General features: G+C 46.7%; 1 protein-coding gene across 4 annotated transcripts in view; it reads left to right on the top strand.

The window, feature by feature from the left end:
* Positions 1-21,515, top strand: part of DAPK1 (death associated protein kinase 1) — a 155,365-nt gene that overhangs the window by 98,642 nt on the left and 35,208 nt on the right. For all 4 annotated transcript variants that reach the window (XM_084897940.1, XM_084897939.1, XM_084897941.1 and 1 more), the window contains exons 4-14: positions 11,358-11,496; positions 13,826-13,955; positions 14,112-14,160; positions 14,248-14,274; positions 14,753-14,905; positions 15,283-15,328; positions 17,029-17,118; positions 17,592-17,684; positions 18,898-19,017; positions 19,491-19,589; positions 20,363-20,461. In XM_084897940.1, the coding sequence (XP_084754066.1) occupies positions 11,358-11,496; positions 13,826-13,955; positions 14,112-14,160; positions 14,248-14,274; positions 14,753-14,905; positions 15,283-15,328; positions 17,029-17,118; positions 17,592-17,684; positions 18,898-19,017; positions 19,491-19,589; positions 20,363-20,461 (1,045 nt within the window). The remainder of the gene's footprint in view (positions 1-11,357; positions 11,497-13,825; positions 13,956-14,111; positions 14,161-14,247; positions 14,275-14,752; positions 14,906-15,282; positions 15,329-17,028; positions 17,119-17,591; positions 17,685-18,897; positions 19,018-19,490; positions 19,590-20,362; positions 20,462-21,515) is intronic.

Raw genomic sequence — 21,515 nt, 5'->3', positions numbered from 1 at the left:
ACAGCAGATAGACCGGCTCTCCCTGTATTCCATGTTCTTGCTGGTGACAGCAGTCTGCCATTTGAGTCCTGGAGGCCCCGTGTCCCCTGGATGCAGAGGAGCTGAGAGAACAATTGTCAGTTCTCGGAGAGGGTAAAGGTCAGGCAGAGCTGTCAGGTGCGGTGTTCACATGGCGCGCTGCAGAGTGGGGTGGGAGTGAAGGTGTAAGACGAGTTAGAGCTTTCGTGACAGTTTCTGGGCATCAATGCGGAAGGATTCTTGCCATCTCCTGAGCAGCTACTCGATGCCATACGCTGTGCGAAGTGCTTTTCGCTTTATTTCATTTAATGAAGAAGTCACAAAGAGCAGCCTCTTTAGAAAATGGCCTGAGGACCAAGTCCCCTTAAGATAATGAGGTAAAACATATTCCCCTGTCTCTGGAAGGGAGCTCAAGCCGCTGTATTTTTTCTGAATAATAATTACATTCATTGAGGACTTTCTTTGCCCCAAGCATTGAGCTAAGCATGTTATAGACATTTAATCTTCACAGAAGCCCGAGGAGGTAGGGCCCTGAACCCCGGTCTGGTTATCTCTTGCTGCGTAGCAAACGACTCCAAAGCTTCGTGACTTCCGATGGCTGCAGTCATCTGTTTTGATCATGAGTCTGCGATGTGCCAGCTCATCTCTGTGGGGCCAGTGTTACAGAAAACCGAAGGAGAACCAAGCGACGCTTTCAGAGATGGCGTTACATTTATTATTATTATTATTATTATTATTATTATTATTATTATTATATTACATGCGGGCCCAGAGGAAAATGTCTCTCAATTTCTTGGCGAAGTCACACAGGAAGTTTGCGGTATTTATATATGTGTGGTTTTTTTTCCTTCTCTGTCTCCCAAATGAGGATTTTTCCGGTTCCCTTTGCAAGTTCTTAAAGGGCCCTATGTGCTGGGGCTTTGAGACCTCAGCCAAAGGCTTGGCCTGGCAACCAGCACTGATAACTTCGTCTGGGGAAGGTTTATGGCCTCTTTGGAACAGGGAGTAATCTTCTTTCCTTATTATTTAAGCAAGCAAGCATTTACCAAAGCCAACATAGCAGGGTTAACATGTCAAACAGCAGTTTTTATAGGAGACGGATGCTTCACCAGCTCATCTCTGTTCCCTGCAGCATCAGCTGGGCGACTGTCCGGGGCCCTGGATCACGTGGCTGATCACGTGTGGAGAGGTCTCTGAGCTCTGCTGCTTCTAGACCCTGTGACATTCCTGCACTGGCCAGAGCACCTACTGACCCCAGCCCAGGTCTCTGTACCCTTTCTTGCCTTCTCTGGGCCTCTCATGTCAATGCCCACCACAGTCCAGGCCCAGGGAGGCAGATTCTAGAAACATTCCCAACTCTCTTCACCTGGATCTGGGATTGACTTAAACAGCCATCTGGGCAGAACCCTAGGCGTGAGAAGCAGAGACCCAGAGAAACGTGAGGGTGACAGTGTGGGTTTCAGAGTGGCTTGTGTTCTGTGGCCCGAATTGTTCGTGAGCATCGCTTGGCAAACTATAGCCAGTGGGCCGGAGCCTGCTGCCTGTGTATGCATAGTCCTCGAGAAAAACAAAACAAAACAAAAAACAAAACAGTTTTTAAATGGATGAAGAAAAAAACACACCAAGAAGAATATGTAGCGGAGTCGAGTAGTTGCAACCGAGACTGTATGGCCCACAAATCTTCGTGTAGGACATGTTTGTCCTAGAGGCAGACTCGGGATCTGCGTTAGCGGAGCGAGATTCCAGGTGTGCACAGGAAGGAGTTTCCTGACGAGCTGTCCGTGCTCGGCCCAGCGGCCCTCCGCTGAGAGGTCTGCAGGCAGGCGGCTGTGCCTAGGGCACTGTAGGCCAGTGGTGTGATGGTAAATGTGTACCAGCGGGTTCTCCAGGCCAGGAGAGCCCTGGTTTGTGATGTTTGTCTGTTTCTATGATGCAAATCCCCCCCAAGGCCCATTTCCAGTCCTGGTGTGATGTCACCATAGGCGGAGTTGGGACGAGATGCGTGTAGCTGGCTCTGCGGTGGGCTCAGGGCATCGCCGGTGGTAATGCTGCCCTCGGGCGCTCCGCTCTACAGACACACGGGGGCATGAGAAGGAACATCGTGCTGGAAAAGGCTTTGACATTCCATTGGCTCTCTGGACTCACAGGCAGCGGTCATTACTATCCGCGGAGCAGAACGAGGAAGATCCTTGCCATGGACTACAGAGCTGCCATTTCATTGTCCTCACGTCGGTTTAGAAAATCTTTGATTTCTGCAAAGATTGATAAGTCTGAACAAAACATCACTTTAAGTAACGTTAAAAAGGCAAGTGACAGATGGGAGAAAACATTTGGGATACGGAAGAGATCCAGGCTTAGTACGGAGAGGAGGTAAGGAGCATCCATCAGTCAATTCAAAACAGTGACAGTCCAATAGAAAAATGGGCAAAAGGTGTGGGCAGACAGTTTATACCCACTCACATACAACCGGCCGGTAACCGATGAGAGAGCATTGGGGAACGTGGGGTAGAACAGCGCCCCGTTTATTTCACCCATCGGATTAGCCCAAACTAATGACACCAAGCCAGAGGCTGTGCTGACGCAGCCCGTTCCTTAAAGACAACAACCAGCGTAACCTTTGACCCAGGAATTCTATATTGGACTATATAACCCCCAGCTGAGAAAAATTCTCACACCTTCAGAGGAAGCAGGTACAGCAAAACATCATTGCCTCCTTGCTTGTGATAGTGGAAAATTGGAAACACATCATGGCTAGATAAACTCTGATCTAGACATCCCGATGGATATCAGGCAGCAGCGAAAGGGTCATTGCCAGGTCAGCGAGCAAACTGCAGAAGAGCGAGCGTAGTCTGATGCCACTTGGGTTCTGAAGTGTCCATAAGTCAGTGCTGTGTAGGTTCTCACACACACACACACACACACACACAATGTGAAGGGCTGTGCACCATGTTCATACTAGGATATACTTTGGGGGCGGTAGAGGAGTGAGAAGGCCAGGATTAGGGAGGAGGAGAGCTAGTCAGAGGGGCTTTAGTTTTATATATGCATGATTTTGTTTTTCTTAAGAAGAACATTTTCGTGTATTTCATGTGTAATATTTCTAAGAAACCAAATTACAGTTTAATTCTCCCCAAATGGAACGGAGGGGGCAATTCCCGTCCCAGGTTGGCCCGTGGGGCCACATGAGGAGAAGGAGTGTCTGGGTGTGCTGGTCACTTTGGCCCATGAGATTGAACTTGAATGTCCTGCTGTTACACAATTGAGACCACACAATTGAGACCGGACAGAAACCTGTGAAATACATCTTTATTTAACAAGGAACTGGAGTCACTTTAAATGAGTGCCCTTGGGTTGGGGTTGCCAGCACTTTCTCCTGCTGAATCCCAGCCCGCCTTACCCCTTGGGGCACCCTTTCTCCCCACTCTCCCCCACACCCACCCCACACCCCCTCCACTTCTGGTGGCTCTCAGCACTTCTAGATTTTTCTGTGGCCAGACTCTAGGAAAGATGCACAGAGAGGTGTTCTCTCTCCCCCGGAGCCAAGGCCCAGCTTCCATCTCACCGATTACATATCCAAGTACCCACCTCTCCCGCAGGTGTTTGGCCCCGGGAATGTCCGCCCATTTCAGGAAAACCCTACTCTTTAACCGCAGGTGTGTGTGGCCTCATTCCATGGTTAACACGACAGCCACACCTGCAGCCACATCAGAATCCGCCCTCATTAGCCAGCATCTGGAGCAGAGAGCAACACAGGCAGCAGCTTCAAGGGTTTTCCTCACCCCGTTGCCTGTGGCCAAGAGAAGTTAAGGCACTTCCCTTATGACAGACACCCATATCCTGACCCCCAGCCCCCAGCAGGAAGGATGAACATTCCCCATTCTGTAGGCAAAGCAACAGTGCCTAGGAAGGAAACTTAACCTTCATCTTAACCTCTCTGAGGCACGGGGCAGAGTGAAACCCAGAATGCCTGCCTCCAACGCCTTTCCCCTTGGAATGATGGTGCTCTTCCCTTAGGGATTTCATTCTGGAAACGTCCCGATGGCTCCTGCCTGCTCTGTGCACGGCCTCCCTGGGTAACATGGAAACAGAGATCGCTTTCCCCCTTGAATTTCTGAGTGCCAGGCTTTCTTTTCCTGTGAGCATCCCAGCATTCCTTTTAATTTACTGAATTTTAGGTGAAAACAGATAGAAATGTTTTTCAGGGAAGCTTGCATTTTGGATCCAACTAACGTGTGAAGGTTGGGAATTCCTTGGATATTTTCTGTGTAATTCGGGGATGTTTTCTGTGTAATTTAGATAAGCAACAAATGGTGTTCCCCAAACCCCCCACTCTACTTTGGACCTTAAAGTCACACCTGTTTCACTAATGGGAAAAGGAGGGTGTCAGGCTTCATCTTTCCCTTTAAATTCTGCAAAGTCCTCCGTTACCCAGGGAATGTGGATGAGAACAGGAGAGGTGAGAATGTGAAAACCCTCCAGGACTTCCCTGAGATTAAAGAGATAGGACAGTCCACACACAGGGAGGACAATGGGGCACTAGTTTCAAGTTTGTGTTTATTTGGAGGCAGAGCCAAGGGGCCATGAGGACTTCCTCCCCCTCAGGCCTCGGACACAATCACAGCCACCAAGACAGTTACTGTATGTTTAAAGGAAGAACCACCTCAGGGGGTTGAGGGGATTCCTTCGGGACTACAGCACATACGCATTTCTCACCCACATGTTTCTGCCCTGGATTTGAAAGTTTTAAAACAGTGGGTGAAGGAACCCTTTCTTCATAGAACTGAAAAACAAGACTAACAGAAACTATCGGGATTCTAGTGATCTCCCGCCTCCTGAGTTGCTTTCGCCATCCTGTAACATTTTGCCCGCAGCCTGTGAGCCGTTACTATCTTGAATTATGTCCCCCAACCCCCCCCTCAAAAAAAAGATAAGTTGAAGCCCTAACCCCAGTATTTAAGAAACTGGCCTTATTTGAAAATAATTATCTCACTAGATGTAACCAGGTTAAAATAAGACTGCTAGGACGGGTTCTAATCCAGTAGGATGGGTGTTCTTATAAAAAGCGGGAATGCACCGAAACCGGTTTGGCTCAGTGGATAGAGCATCAACCTGCGGACTGAAAGGTCCCAGGTTCGATTCTGGTCAAGGGCATGTACCTTGGTTTCGGGCACATCCCCATAGGGGGTGTGCAGGAGGCAGCTGGTCGATGTTTCTCTCTCTATCCCTCTCCCTTCCTCTCTGTGGAAAATCAATAAAATATATATTTTTTAAAAAAAAAAAAAAAGTGGGAATGCTGCACAGAGGGAAGATGAAGACACGCTGAGGCTATGTAAAGGTAGGAAATTGGAGCGGTGCACCTACTTCCAGGGGATGCCGGAGGTCACCAGCCATTGCTAAAAATCAGGAAGATGCCCCGGCTGACACCTTGATGTCACACTTGTAGCCTACAGCACTGGGAGAAAATAAATGTCTGTTGTTTTAAGCCATCCAGTTTGTTAATGCAGTGCTAGCAAACCAATACAAGTACCTGTGCCTAGCCCTTATAAAATATACATTTAGGATAAAATAAGATTGAGAATGTCAGTTCATCTGTCATGGGTAACATGCCATGTTTTCCAAAGATGGCTGAAGCATCATCTCCTGACCTCCATGTGTGTCTAGACCCTGGAAACTCCTCCATGGAGAGATGGCATCTAAATCCCCTTTTTTTTAATCTGGATGGGTTTATGACTCACTCCGATGCTGTGTGACTTCTGAGGCAGCTGGAATTCTTGCCCTGGAGCCTTGGAGTGCCATGTAAATGGTCCACTTGTATTGAGACTGCCATGCTGTGAGGAAGCCCAACTGGAGACATGAAACTACCCAGAGCGAGGGGCCCAGACAGAACCAGATGCTCCAGCAGCCCTGCAGTTTCTGCTTCAGCCGCTCTCCGATTGCCCCTCATGACAAAGACAGACCCTGAGCCAGAGCTGCCCAGCCAACCCATCCTGGCTCCTGATCCATAGAAACCTTAAGAGATAAGAGGGGAAAAAAATGATTGCCTTTAGTAAAGCTACTAAATCTGTTACACAGCAATAGAAAACTGAACAGTTAGTGTACTCTGCTTTGCACTGGATGCTTTCCTTTAATTTTAATTTATGTTTAAAATGTACTGTATTATCACTTCTGATTAAATTTGTATTTAGAGCAGATGAAACACAACCACAAAATCTCAATGGCTTAACATGATAGGATTTATTTCTCACTTGCTCAAGGTCTAATGTGGATGTCACAGGTTGGCTGGCTCTCCCTCAAACAGTGACTCGGATACATATCCCTTTTTCTTAATTTTTTTTATTGATTTCAGAGATGAAGAGATATATACATAAATGATAGATAGATAGATAGATAGATAGATGTATGATAGATAGATAGATAGATAGATAGATAGATAGATATATAATAGATAGATTGATAGATGTGTGATAGGTAGATCAATGATGAGAAAGAATCATTGATCAGCTGCCTCCTGCTCACCCCACAATGGGAATTGAGCCCACAACCTAGGAATCAAACCGTGACCTCCTAGCTCATAGGTCAATGCTTGAGGGCCAGGCAAGGGATCCATATTCTTAAACCTAATGTGTCTGTTGATCCCTGGTCCTTCTTGAGGCCCTCTGCTGGGTATAGAGGTGTCAGGGGTTATTTTCTGGTTAGTTTCATTTTAAAGAACATCATCCAAGAGGAACCAGGACCCAGGCCAGTCTGCCCCAGGCAGTCTGGAACGGGTAAACCATTTGCTCCTCGGTGTCCTTGGGTGGGAAAGATAAAACCTTGTGATTCATTAGCTGGCTGTAAATTGCTCAGATTGTTTGGCCTCGTTTAACTGTTGTGTCTCTTATTCCACTTGCCAAGGAATCTCCCCAGCTTCTTGATCCTGGGACTGCCCCATGATCAGACGCAGTCCCAGAATCAAGTCCTGTGAAGTCTTGCATAATTTCTAGGGAAGAGTTAGAAACCCCAAATAGTGGTTTTATTTTAGAGGCTGGAACCCTGTGATCGTTTCTCTTATGTAACTCTGAAGGCCCACTTTGTTTTTAAAGCTGTAATGTATCCCAGTTACATTCTGTTAGGGATAGCTTTTAGGAGAGGCATTGGTGGGAGGGGGAGGGACGGAGGAGAGGGAACCTTCACACTTCCAGCTCTCCTGAGAAAGCAGCCAGTACTATTAGCATTCATTTCACGTAATTTCCATGATAATGCTACGATTTAAAACACTCTGACTCAGAGACCTAATAAAGGAGGTTAGGCTTTCTAAATTTGCTGCACAGATTGCTCATCTCTCCATCCATCTTCCTTCTCTTAAGCAAAATGTACAATTTGGAACAAAGAGTGAAAGTGCCAAGGTTTGACGGATCCCTTGTTAACATTATTCTGCTCTTCAGCGATATCTTCAGCCTTTGAGTTCTGGTTCTGAGCATGTGTGTGAAGTGCCTACGGGGGAAAAAACCTTCAGAGTGCTTCTACCTTCTGAGATTGGAGCGGGGAGGGGGGACAGTAAACTGCCAAATGATGCTTGTCTGCTCCCCACCCTTGGCTGAAATCACTTTCTTCCAATTACTTTGATCAATGAGTAAAGATTTTATAAGTAGAGACTCATGGTGGAGCCATCTGCCTCTCCGTATGGGTGTGGGGAGGATGCATTCGTGTGTATGTGGGGCCTTCAGGCCGCAGGAAGCAGTGATGGGTGCGGGTCTAGTGAGCTGGGCTCCCTCACCCCCCTAATGTCCAGCTGCAAGACTTGGCTTCCTGGACCAGAGAGGCCTGGACTCCTGGTGAACAACAGGATGTCTGAGCCGGACCTGTGAGTGGGTGGAAGGAGGGAGCTGGAGATGGCCCGTGCCTCCTTCCTCAGTCCTGTCAGGCGCTGCCGCCCTTCGGGCTGGTCCCTCACCTCGGGGCTCCAGAGTTGCTCCTGGATTTCACTTCTGTGGTCAGGGAGCACCTTGGAGGTGAGTTGCTCAGCACAAGAAGACTATTCTGAATAGGGGGACCGAGCCGGTTTGGCTCAGTGGATAGAGCATCAGCTTGAGGACCGAAGGATCCCAGGTTCAATTCTGGTCAAGGGCCTTTGCCCTGGTTGCAGACTCGATCCCCCGTAGGGGCATGCGGGACACAGCCGATCAATGATTATTTCTCATCGTTGATGTTTTTTTTTTCTCTCTCTCTCTCCCTTCTTCTTTGAAATCAATAAGTATATATTTTTAAAAAACTGAATAGGCCGAAACTGGTTTGGCTCAGTGGTAGAGCTTCGGTCTGCGGTCTGAAAGGTCCCAGGTTCGATTCCGGTCAAGGGCATGTGCATTGGTTGCGGGCACATCCCCGGTGGGGGGTGTGCAAGAGGCAGCTGGTCGATGTTTCTCTCTCATCGACATTTCTAACTCTCTATATCTCTCCCTTCCTCTCTGTACAAAATCAATAAAATGTATTTAATAATAATAAAATAAAATGTTTTAAAAAAAACTGAATAGGAGAGTATGAGATGGCCACTCCAGCCAAAAAAAGAAGAGCTAAGACTTGGCTGGGGCAGCAGTGTGGTTCCTAGAAAGGACTCCGGCCTCCTGCCTGCACCAAGCTGTTCAGGATCTGAGAGATTGTCCCCCGGGCAGCCAAACCCCCGCTGTTTCTCCAAGTCAGGAACCAGCGGCCTGTGAGAGCAGTGGGGTGGAGAAGGCCCTGGAGGGGGACAGGAAGAGAAGCTGGGGCTGGGCACCACAGTCCCTGGGGAACCCCTCCCGGGGTGCAAGGGTGCAGCAGTCTGGCCACACCCATGGGCTGGAGGAGAGAGGGAGGAAGCTGGGCGGGGAATTTTATGGGGAAGCCTGCCTGGCGGAGGCCGGTGCTGGGGGGGAGGAGGGGGTGTTCTGTAGGAAAGAAGGCGCTTCCCTTCCTTGGTAGGAGTACCAGTTCTGCTTTCTGGGCCTCGGCCTCCTGCCAGACCTGCCTGCCAGTGGCTTTATGTATATTTACTGTCTTTATCCCCAAAGCCCTAAAACTAATAATAGGTCCTATTATGCCCATTTGATGAGAAAAGGAGGCTCAGAGAGAAGGAATAACCTCTGGCTGCCAAGTTAAGATTTCAGCCGGATGTGCCAACTATAGGCCAGCCTCCCCCGGACCAGCCCTCTGAGGCGCCAGCGGCAGAGGGCACAGAAGCAAACAGGACGCAGCATCTGTCTCAGCGGCGGTCGGTTGACAGTTTACCATTTTCCCTCCTTTTTGTTCCCTATGCTTGAAGGATTCCCTCTCCATTATTATTGATTCTTTTAAAAAAATAAATAAATATATATATATATATATATATATATATATATATATATATATATATATGTTTTAAAATATGTTTTATTGATTTCGAGAGGAAAGAGAGGGAGAGACAGAAACATCAACGATGAGAGAGAATCATTGATCAGCTGCTTCCTGCACGCCCCCACACTGAGGATGGAGCCCGCAACCCGGGCATGTGCCCTGACCTGGAATCAAACTGTGACCTCCTGTTTCATAGATCCACCCTCAACCACTGAGCCACACCAGCCAGGCCGTTATTGTTGGTTTTAAGAGGAATAGGAACACAGAGAAGTGAGAAGCGGAGGGTTTGTGGGGAGGAGAGGACAGCCAGGCTGAGAGGCTGCAGACAGGAAGGCCACTACCCGGACAGTGTCGCCAACTGCAGGCCTCTGCCACCGGGAGGGTGGGGGCTGCTGGCCTTCCGAGCTGGCTCTGGTGCTGTGACGTGTCCTGGCAGATCTGCCAGAGCCCTCCGCCCGGGCCCAGGTGGAGGAGTCACCTCGCCCTCTGGGTAAACATCCGGAAGTTAAACATCAGAGGGTGGCCTTGCCGCAGAGGCAGGTAATTAAGACTTTGAAAAGGGGTCCTCGGTTTTCGGTGTGCTAAGTCACCAGGGTGTTCGCACAAAATGCTGCTGCTTTTCCTGATCCGCACTCTTAGGAACTCTCAGGCAGCAGTTTGGAAGTAAGGCCCGGAATCCGCATTGTCCAAACACCCCAAGCAATCCCCATCCTGTGCACCGTGGGCCAGGCTAAGGAGGGCACTGACTTGGAGGGAGGACTTTCTTTAAGAAAACAGCTTTTTTTGTCCTATTCTTTAATCCCATGAGCACCTGTTGGCCAGATTATTATGATCTCTGAACGCATAATAATCTGGCCACCCAGTGTATTTGTATCTCACATGGGTACCAAAGGTATTCTAGACTTTTGCTGGAGATCAACCACCTATTTGCCCTGAGCTTTCTGTCAGCCAGTGCAAAGGGGAAAACTGATCCGATGCACGATTTATAGTATCTCTGATATCAAATGACTGAGGTACTCAAGAGAAGTACACCGAGTGGCCAAATTAGTATCCGTTCAGAGATCATAATAATCTGGCCACTCAGTGTAGGTATGATGTTCATCGAGCTGCCTTGCTGAAAGGAAGATAATGAACACAGCAGTTATGTGCATAATTGCAGTTAATTATTATGTTGTGAATGTATAGTTAAATGATAAACATTAACGTATAAACACTCTTAGTAAGAGCTCCCTGTTATTTGCCATTAATCAGGGGAGTTTGCTTCGTCATCCACTTGATAAGGGAGTTTTGGGTTCTAGCTTTGTGGCGGGCACTGTACAGGAAGGTGGGGACAGATGTGGGCCAACAGCTGGGGCTGATCTCTGCCTTTCTGGGCCTTACAGTCTGGCCAGAGAGATTGACGAAATAAATCCCCAACAACCATGTGCATTTCAATTTTATTCTTATTACTTAAGGTATTTGTTAAATTCATTACTAAATGTGATTTATATTGTAACTAGGGATTTGCCAATAAACAAATACTAGAGAAAAAAAATCCTGTCAGACTATGTATTGCGATTTGAGGTTTAAAACATTTATTGACCTATGGAATGTGAACTTTCCGGGTACCCTCTGATTTGAGCTAGGGAGATGTATTTTTTAAAAATTCTGTACAGAGTTGCCATTTTGTTTCCTAGTCAGTGAGTTGTGACTTCATCTCCAAATACATTTAACTAAAATGTTTTAAGGATCCATTGATCCCCACCCGCACCATGTCTCTGCTTCCTCCCTCACTTGTGAACACAGTGTCATTAGGAAAATGGTACCCAAGTGCTTTGGAGCACAAATGTTCCCGAATGCAGACTTCTCATCCAGTGAGAACTCTGATCCCATGCCTAGCATGTCCTTATGCTGTTCTCCGGCCTAGAATGTGAATGTGACGATAGTCTGTGAGAGAACCATCAAACGTGGAACAGAACTGTCCTCGGTAACCTCTGCCTCTTGATTTCCAGCGTTGCAGGCGGCGAGCTGTTTGACTTCTTAGCGGAAAAGGAATCTTTGACTGAAGAGGAAGCAACTGAATTTCTCAAGCAAATTCTTAATGGTGTTTACTACCTGCACTCCCTGCAGATTGCCCACTTTGATCTTAAGGTACGTTGCTGAGTGCTCGTCAGAGAGGAGCTGATGGAAACCACAGCACTGGTTGTTTGCTAAGAGAGACTTGTCCTTCCTGTGGGTATAGCCAATGGAATTATCAGTGTAAATCAGCCAGTGTATAATGCATGCCTTCTGCAGTGACTCCTAACTTTTTGTGGAATAGAAGCTTGAGGTTAATGATTACATTTGAGAATCCCTGGGGAAGAATTGAGGGATCTCATCAGCCAGGTCTTCAAGCAACGGGGCTGCTGTTGGTGGTAGGACATTTCAGCTGGGAGTGCCCACTGGCTTCCCAGTCTCCATCCCCCTGTGGCTGCAGGGCATGTAAGATAGAGCCTCAATCTCTACTCTTCCTTTTTTTTTTTTTTTTTTTAATATATTTTATTGAGTTTTTACAGGGAGAAAGGGAGAGGGATAGAGAGTTAGAAACATTGATGGGAGAGAAACATCAATCAGCTGCCTTTTGCACACCCCCTTCTGGGGATGTGCCTGCAACCAAGGTACATGCCCTTGACCATAATCAAACCTGGGACCTTTGCCAAACCAGTCAGGGCTCTACTCGTCCTCTTGATGCAAAGGCTTATGGGTCTGACTCTGCCACCGGCAATCAATCAAGCCAAATTCTGAGACTGGCTAAGGGGTGTTCATACCTGGCTGGAGGCAGGTCATTATGGGAGCTAATGTCATACTCCCAACAGTCACAGAGGTCCTGGTCTCTTTGGGAAGGTAAGACACCCATGAGCCACAGAAGGGACAATGTTAAGATTCAAGTGCTAAGTAGCATGTGATCGATTGCCAAGTGAATGATTCAGGTCATTGGAACTAGGATAGGACCATAGCAGAGGAAGGATTTTCTTCATGCTATTGTAGCAAAGCTATGGAGACCCCATCTGTATCCCCCCAACACTCACTAAGGCACACCCCAAAGACTACTGTTGCAAACACCTACGGCTCTCTGCTTGACATCTGGTTTCTGGCCCTGGGAGCTGGCAATGCTAAAGGGTAAATGCCGCCCTAGCCGGTTTGGCTCCGTGGATAGAGCTTTGGCCTGCAGACTGAAGGGTCCCAGGTTCGGTTCCAGTACAGGGCACATGCCCAGGTTGTAAGCTCAAGTAGGAGGCGTGCCGGAGACAGCTGATCAATGATTCTCTCTCATTGATGTTTCTATCTCCCTCTCCCTCACCGTTCCCCTCTGAAATCAATAAAAATATAGTTAAAAAAAAAAAAGTAAATGCCCACAGGCACTGCTCTTAGCAATGAAGGATGGTGAGATGGTCAGTGAACCCCCAACTCCCTCCTGTTTTATTTGGAAAACTCTGAGTGCTACTTTTTCTCCCCAAGTTCCTCAAAGGGGTCACACTGCAGTCACTCCTAACTTGGTAAGATGCCTTGTATCGGCTTCCTTCCATCTCCTGTCTTCCCATTCCTTTACCAAGTGGCTCCCACATAAGCCACATGCACCCGAATGTCCCAGGTCTACTCCTGGGAGAACCTAAACCAAAACATTTATTTTTCCTGGTGTTCTGGTGCATGTACCCTTTCTGTCTGTTTTTCAATTGTTTTTTCAGGGCAGAGGAAGAGTTATTCAGCCGCCTTACCTTAGTATAGCGTAGCTTAGCTGCTATATTTTTTTATTGTGGTAAAATAAAGATAACATATAATTTATACCATTCTAACCATTTTTAAGTATGCAGTTCAGTGGCATCAGTAGAGCCACCTTGTGCAGCCATCACCACCATCTACTTCCTGAACTTATTGATCTTCCCACCCTGAAACTCTGTGCCCATTAGACAGTAACTCCTCGTCCTTTCCCCCAACCCAGTGGTCGGCAAACTCATTAGTCCACAGAGCCAAATATCAGCAGTATAGAAATTCCTTTTGAGAGCCAAATTTTTTAAACTTAAACTTCTAACACCACTTCTTCAAAATAGACTCACCCATGCCGTGGGCCACACTCAAGGGGCCAAAGAGCCGCATGTGGCTCTCGAGCCTCAGCTTGCCAACCACGGGGCCCCAAACCCATCTTCGCACTACCACCATTCTACTTTCTGACTCCATGAATTTGTCCAGGTACTTCACATAAGTGGACTCATATAATAGTTATCCTTTTTTATCTGGCTTATTTCAGTTAGCATAATGCCTTCTAGGTTCTTCCACGTTGTACCAAGTTTCAGACTTGACTTCCTTTCCAATGTGAACAATATTTCGTTATATTACCTACCACATTTGGTTTACCCATTCCTCTGTTGGTGGACATTGGATTTTTCCCTACCTTTTGGTTACTATGAATATCACTGCAGCACTGTTTCTTTTTTTCTTTAAGCCTGAAAACATAATGCTTTTGGATAGAAATGTTCCCAAACCTCGGATCAAGATCATCGACTTTGGGCTGGCCCATAAAATTGACTTTGGAAATGAATTCAAAAACATATTTGGGACACCAGAATTTGTCGGTAAGTTTCTTTGCTCCTGTGGTCATTTATTTCTCCTAAGCATTATGTTGGCAACATTTCCCTGGTACATGTGTCTGGTTTATACATGAACATACGACCTGTTGGTTTGCTTCCTTCCGAAACTCTCTCTCTCAATGTGCATTTCTTTCCTCTTAGCTCCTGAGATAGTCAATTATGAACCTCTTGGTCTCGAGGCAGATATGTGGTAAGTAGTGCATCCTTGATGTTGTCATCTTTCTGATTTAATTTGTTATTATTCTGACATTAGTTTTTGTTTCTGTTTCGTGTCTAGGAGTATTGGAGTAATCACCTATATTCTGTAAGTACCAGAATCCACAGCTCGAATTCTTTCCTTCTTTTGAGACCATATGTTTTATTAAGCAGTCATGTTGATCTCTTCAGCTTATGCATGCTCTTTATGTAAACATTCATCTTACACCCCCAGAACACGCTTAGTTTATACTAATTAAGCATTTTCTCCAACTTTGAAGTGAGTCATCAGAAACTGCAGCATAATCACCCGAAGAAAGCACGTCTGTCCATCACTGAGGAAGCAGGAGAGAGGTTTTTTGTAAACTACGAGATGCTGTTCCGGATATTGACTTTTTAAATGCATCCTTTGCATTAAGCCGCAGCTTTTGTGCCTGATAATTAAATGGAATTCCAAAATGACTGCCCAAGCCCCACATTATAATCTTATTCCCCCCCCCACCCCACCTTATCAGGTATGATGGGAACGGAATGACAACACAAGAGGTAATGATGGTTCTTGCTCTGTGCTCCCACTTTATCAACAGCCTAAGTGGGGCCTCGCCATTTCTCGGGGACACGAAGCAAGAGACATTAGCAAATGTGTCCGCCGTCAACTACGAATTTGAGGAAGAATACTTCAGTAACACCAGTGCCCTCGCCAAAGATTTCATAAGAAGACTGCTCGTCAAGGATCCAAAGTGAGTGTCCCTGGTTCCTGGAAAGCGCTCAGCCGTGGCCTCCGCGCGGCGAGGGTTTGCCCCCGTCCTGTGCACGGGGCCAGGCTGGTGAGACCCGGTGGCTGCTCCTCGCAGAGGGAGGCATGCCCAGTGAAAGTCCTCAGAAAACGCAGGCTCCTTTGTCCCTGTCCGGTCAGTCCTGCAGGCACAGGGAGACCGCCACACAGGCGCACTTTTTTTCTTCTCGCCTTTCTTCCACGAAGCAAGCCCCAAACTGCATTTTCCAGAACATCTGTTTTGTAGGCCCAGCCGGCAGGAAAGCAACATAGTGTTTGCTTCTGGGGGTCACAGCATTTTTTTTTTTTCCTTCTTTCTTTCTTTCTTCTCTCCCCACAAAGGAAGAGGATGACCATTCAAGATAGTTTGCAGCACCCCTGGATCAAGGTAAGCTGCATGTGATGTGGTGATTGGTTTGGGTGTGAAAGGGCCTCCTGAAATTCGCGCGTTCCAGGGCATTACCAGTTCTGTGGGTGCTAACCATAGGACACTTCTGGAGTGTTGGGTTTGCTTTTGGGGCCAAAATTTAACACCACTAGCAGATAAGAGTATGCTAATGATAACAGAGGTGGAGAGGAGAAAGCTATCCTGAGGCAAGATTGGAAAGGGGGTAAAGGTCAAGTCTACTCAAACTGAGCCCTCATTCCAGGAGGCCTTTGTGCCAGGGCTAGGGCCGCCTTCTGGCATATTTCACCTTTTTATGGCCTGCCTGATGCCCTCAGGCATTTAGATGAAATAATGGAAGTTGCTGTGGATGGAAAGGGGTCTTGTGAAAGTAACCTCACGGAGCCATCTGGTAATAAATTTCTAACTGGGCAGGTCATAGGTCATAGTGGGTAGTCATGCCCCAGACAGAACGCTTTTTTAGTAAGAGATTTATCTCTGCCTTAAGCCATGGACAGGGGACGATGGTTTACTGTGTATCTATGTTAACACACCTCTGAAATAAGGGATAACCACCCTCAGGAGAGCGCATAATCTTGCTAACTCTCCTGTAATCCAATCCCCACCTTACTTTCATCCATCCTCCTATAATCTTCTTTGTGTTCCCTCCCTAATTTCCGATGCATAAAAGAGACTGAAAATGTCATTCCCCAAAGCATTTGAAATCTTGCTCCCTGGCACCAGTTTGGTTCAAATGAACTCTGATAAAAATTCCCCACACAAGAGACCTGAAGTTTCCTTCAGCGGGAACAGAAAGGCCTGAGGGTGGGGGAACATGGCTGTTCAGAATAAAATCATGGAACCCAGAAGCAGGTTGTGATGCAATGACATGCGTTACAAAAGTGGGTCTGGCGCAGCTGGAGAACACTCTGCCTGCACCAGGCCCAGACAGTTGCTAGAAGGCAATGGTGTCTCTCTCAGAGGCAGAGCTTCCGGGAAAAGGTACAACAGAAGGCATGCTAATGCTGTCAGACAGGCCTCATTCGATGACCTCTGAGGTCCCTCCGAGCTCTAAATTACTTGATGTTCAAGTTCAAATGCCTCAGAACATGGTCTCACCATCTATCTTGCCACTCCTAGACTTTCTTGTGAAAAGTTGTAATTCAGCTTGGTCCAAGATCAACTTTTCAACTTTTCCTCAACATTCAACATCCAGTCTTCCTCCTCCTCCTCCTACTCCTACTCCTTCTCCTTCTTTAAATATATACATTTATATATTTTATTGATTTCAGAAAGGAAGTGAGAGGGAGAGAGAGAAAAGCATCAATGATGAGAGAGAATCATTGATAAACTGCCTCCTGCATGCTCCCAACTGGGGATTGAGGCCACAACCCAGGCATATGCCCTTGACCAGAACTGAAACTGGGACCCTTCAGTCCACAGACCCAATGCTCTATCCACTGAGCAAAACCAGCTAGGCCACAACATTCAGTCTTTATAGATGTAGCACATCCTTAGCCACAAGCGTTAGCCTTTGCCGACTAGCTTCCTAGATCTTGCATTTTATTTCAATATGTTTTGTTATTCTAGCAAGGTAAATGTGTAATCAAATATTCCAAATACTGAGAGGTTTCAAAAAATGGTCATGTAACACGTTTCTATCATTTGAAAGCTGTAAATATTTTCTTGGACTTTCATTTTAGCCTAAAGATACCCAACAAGCACTTAGTAGAAAAGCATCAGCAGTCAACATGGAGAAATTCAAGAAGTTTGCAGCCCGGAAAAAATGGAAAGTAAGATTATTTGACATTGAGGGATTTGCTGATTCTGTTTCCTGTGCATTTCCAACAATTGTATGAGTTTTGATAGTCACATTGTCTACCATTACCGGCTTGCCTGGGACCAAGGACACAGGGCGAGATGCTTGCCTACCATGCTTCTCTGAGGGGGTTACGTGCAAGGGTTTTGCTGGGATAAGAGCTAATTTCTCAAAGAATCAAGAACAAAATGTCAAGAGGAAAAGGGATGGAGGGCATCCAGTTCTGTCTTGAGATATAAGACCTGTATGTAGAATTATTCTTTAAGCAAATACATTCCAACTACTCAGGGGATGCCTGCCCCCGAGAATGCATGCTATCAGCAGTGAATGCCATCTCCAAGACTGTCACTTGCACTGATTTGAGTATTGTTACATAAACTCTCCCCTCTCTCCCCCTGCTTTTATTGATCTTCTTTTTTTTCTTCTTTCTTTTTTCCTTTTTTTAAGCAATCTGTTCGCTTGATATCACTGTGCCAAAGATTATCCAGGTCGTTCTTGTCCAGAAGTAACATGAGCGTTGCCAGAAGCGACGATACTCTGGTGAGCGAACGTGTTTGCCGTGGGGAGGTGCTTTCTGAGCACTGTGTACTTAGCATACTAGGGGGTTTGATTTGTTCAACAACCCCGAAAACCTGAAGTCGTGTAAAGGTCAGACTTACCCTTCCTCGTCTCAGGGTGGGGAGTCTTCGTCCTTTTTTGTGTGTGTTTTGATTGGCACTGTACGCCCACCCATTACCTCTAACACTTCCACCCACCTCCTCCCACACTCACAGTTTGATAAAAGAGAGGCTGGTCAGTAGAAGAGGGAAGAGCTCATTTTAGTTTTTATTAACTGAAATGGGAGCCTTCTATTGCCACTGACTTGGGAGACTCTTGGGTTGTAGTCGTACAAAAGGGGCAGATAATCCTCCCCCTGAAAAAACACACACACACACACACACACTCGATTAGAGAAAAAGCAGTAGGGCTTGCTGGTGTAGTCTGTGGTAGACCAGGAGGCTAAACCCACTTCCTTTGTTAGCATGGTACTGATTGTCCAAAGCCCTTGAGAACAACTCCATGATTTTTTCCCCTTACTCCAAACTGAAACCTAATCACAGATTGACTCTTCAGATATGACTAGACACATATTTGAATTTAACAAGACTTTGCTCTGACAGTCAGACAACGGGGCTTTGTTTTCCCTGGAGGTAAAGGGAACTCCGGGAAAGGCAGACAGGGTGATTCTGTGGGAACCAGGCCACTCCTGTAACTGAATAGTCAGCGTTTCCTGAGTGGAATCTGGGGACTCCAAGGGCAGAATCACACATCAGCACACACCAGCTCTTTTATACCCCCACCCTCCCTCCCCGAAGTTAGTCGTTTCCCTGAGGCCAAGCTCTAGCCTTGTAGTGTGAAAAGAGATTGTATATGTTAAAAAGAAAAAAGAAGTGGGAGAGGTAGAAGAAGGTAGAAGAAGGGAGGGGAAGAGGCGGAAGGCTGGATTTGGGAATTGTGGGACCAAGGAAAAGATAAAACTATTAATGTAAGAGAATGAGAACGATTGAATATTATACATTAAAATCACTCTGAATAAGCAGTTGGGAGAAAGGACATTTATTGCAAGAAAAGTTGAAGGGAGAAGAGGGACCCAAGCCGAGTAGGAACTTCCGGTGGGGAGACTTCTTCCTCCCAGACCTCGGGTTCTCATTCATCTCAACATCCCGCGAATCCGAGGACATTTTCTAACACTCTCTTTGCTGTCTCTCTCAAGGATGAGGAAGACTCCTTCGTGATGAAAGCCATCATCCACGCCATCAACGATGACAATGTCCCAGGCCTGCAGCACCTCCTGGGCTCCTTGTCCAACTACGATGTCAACCAACCCAACAAGGTCTGATCCCGTTCTATTGGGATAGTAGGAGGGAGGGGGGAGAGTCATGTGACTGTGCACCTCCAAGTCCCAGGGGGAGAGACCCTGTCTGCTTCCTCATTCCCCCTGCTAGTTGCAAGCCCGATCCTGTGGGAAAACTCACTTCTATGGAGAGAGTGGAATGACTTAGAAATAAGGCCTTCTGGCATTTAGAGCCTTTCTCATTGCAAGGCCATTCCACATGCACCAATTACACCTCTAACCATGAAAATTTAAAGTACCCACCCCACAAATGAAAATGTCACCTTTTGATTGTGAAACCGAAAGAGGAAGCACGCTGTGCTCTGGCTGTCTTCCATTCCTGTTATGAAGCAGGCCGTATGCACCTGTTGAGACATAGGAAGGTGTGTGGGATAGCAATGATAATTTAGGCATTTTTTTTTCCCCTGCCAAACCTGAAAAATAGTTTTGTTTTGTTCTCTTGCCTATTCCAGCATGGGACACCTCCGTTACTTATTGCTGCGGGCTGTGGAAATATTCAGATGCTGCAGTTGCTCATCAAAAGAGGCTCAAGAATCGATGTCCAGGATAAGGTTATCATTCTTTCTTATTGCAAATAAATTAACTTTTTAAGTATTCCCAAATGCCTCTCATCTTAGAAGTTACAGAGAAAATAACATGTATACTCTACTTCCATTTCCTATAACGGAAGAGGAACTGCTTAAGTAGCCTGGTCCAAGCTAACAGGTGTTGTAAAGCAAGAGGAAAACTCTGATCTTTCTCTGGGCTCTGTTTTTAGATATCAGCCTTTCCGTGCACACTACCCCAGATTTTTCTCCTCACTGATCACTTACTGAACAGTGTTACTATAAGATGCCACAGCTGGGGAAGTTTTCATTGTCTAATTCGCCTCACCGGAACTGTATCTGCCTGCTTGTGTACGAGGGCCGCTGGGAAGGATGATACGCTTTGAGGTGCAAATCGCATTGGCAGTGTAGACACATTGATTAACAGTTAATAGACATCACTAGTACAATGGGTCTCTTCCTTGACAGGGTAGGGAATTCCAACCAGAAGTTCAAGTGAAGGCTTTAAGGAAAGAGAAACAACCTTTTACCTTAACGTAATTCTAGAGTTACCCAACAAATCTGCAGAGATAATAATACACAGAGCTCCCTGATCGCCTCCCCCAGCTCCCTGGAATGTTAGCATTTCACATGCGCTCGGTCCCTGGGCACAAACAAATGAAACGGAAGGTGCTTCCGTGGAGTTTGCCGTCACAGAGGAAGGGGAGGAGAGTGTGTCAGCGATGAGCATTCAGACCCCTCGGCTCCGGAAGTGTGACTCCACCCCGGTTTCTGCACAGGGCGGGTCCAATGCCATCTACTGGGCCTCCCGGCACGGCCACGTGGACACCTTGAAGTTTCTCCATGAGAACAAATGCCCCTTGGATGTGAAAGACAAGGTAAGGCCACTTTCCTTAGGGACCGGGGAAGTCACTTCAGGCTGCCTCTGAGCTTCGTCTTGCCACGAACCTCAGGACCCAAAGAGCAAGGATTCGGGACCCGAATCTTCCTACCTAGAAAATTTAACCTAGAAATCCGTTTTTGCCGGTGGCTTGGTCTAATGTTAAAGTCGGCTTTTAGCTGAAACCTGCCAGACATTTGCCGTGATACGCCCATGAATTACTTTGCATGAGTATCAGGAAAACTCTTAAGTTCTAGTAGAAGGACAGCCAGAAAGAGACCCGAGTCTGAAGCTCACGTTGGCTCGCCACGTGCGTGCCTCTTGACCAAACTCTTCATCTTCGAAGTGGCTGACAATGCCGACCTCACAGTCACTGGCACTGGGAGGGTTCATAAGACAATGCATATAAAGTAAGGCTTTGGGGGGGCACAGATGCTATAGAAATTATTGACTCAGCAAGATGCCTTACTTTCACGTAGTCCGGTTCCATTCAGTCCATCCCACAGGCCTGCTCCTGCACCAGGTGAGAAGCATCCATTGTCACCCATTATGGGTCCTGCCGGGCATCCCATCTCTGCTGCTCACGCTTGCAGCCAAAGGTGTCACGTTTGGTCAGAGCTGCCACACACGGTCGTATGGATTGTGCCCTGCACCAGTCTAAGAATGACATGCACATCAAAGACAAGTGTATTTATTAGGACAGTTTTCTGTCCGGTGGCAATAAGGCATCTTGTTTTGTTTTAATCAATTTATTCTAACGACTTTTGGGGGGGCAACTATAAGTTGCTCCTATTAAGGAAGTTGCTCCTGTTGCTAATTCACTGAAAGTTAATAGTGATGTTTTAAAATCTCTGAGAATATAAGAAATGAGATTCTAAATATGGACAGTGAAATCAGACACGTGTTAGTTAATAAAACCGTACATTTACATATCTGCTGGGTGGTGAACCCGATACTAAAGAAAGGAGTTTTGTGTTTAAAGAAATCACATAGCTGGAAGCAGCAGTCGATGAAGTGTGAGAACAGCCATCACACCTGGGGTTGCACGACCA

This window comes from Pipistrellus hanaki (genome assembly GCF_964339955.1).
Source record: "Pipistrellus hanaki genome assembly, chromosome: 11".
Lineage (NCBI taxonomy): Eukaryota > Metazoa > Chordata > Mammalia > Chiroptera > Vespertilionidae > Pipistrellus > Pipistrellus hanaki.
The sequence above is the reverse complement of the archived record's forward strand: the minus strand, read 5'-3'. Positions and strand labels throughout refer to the sequence as shown.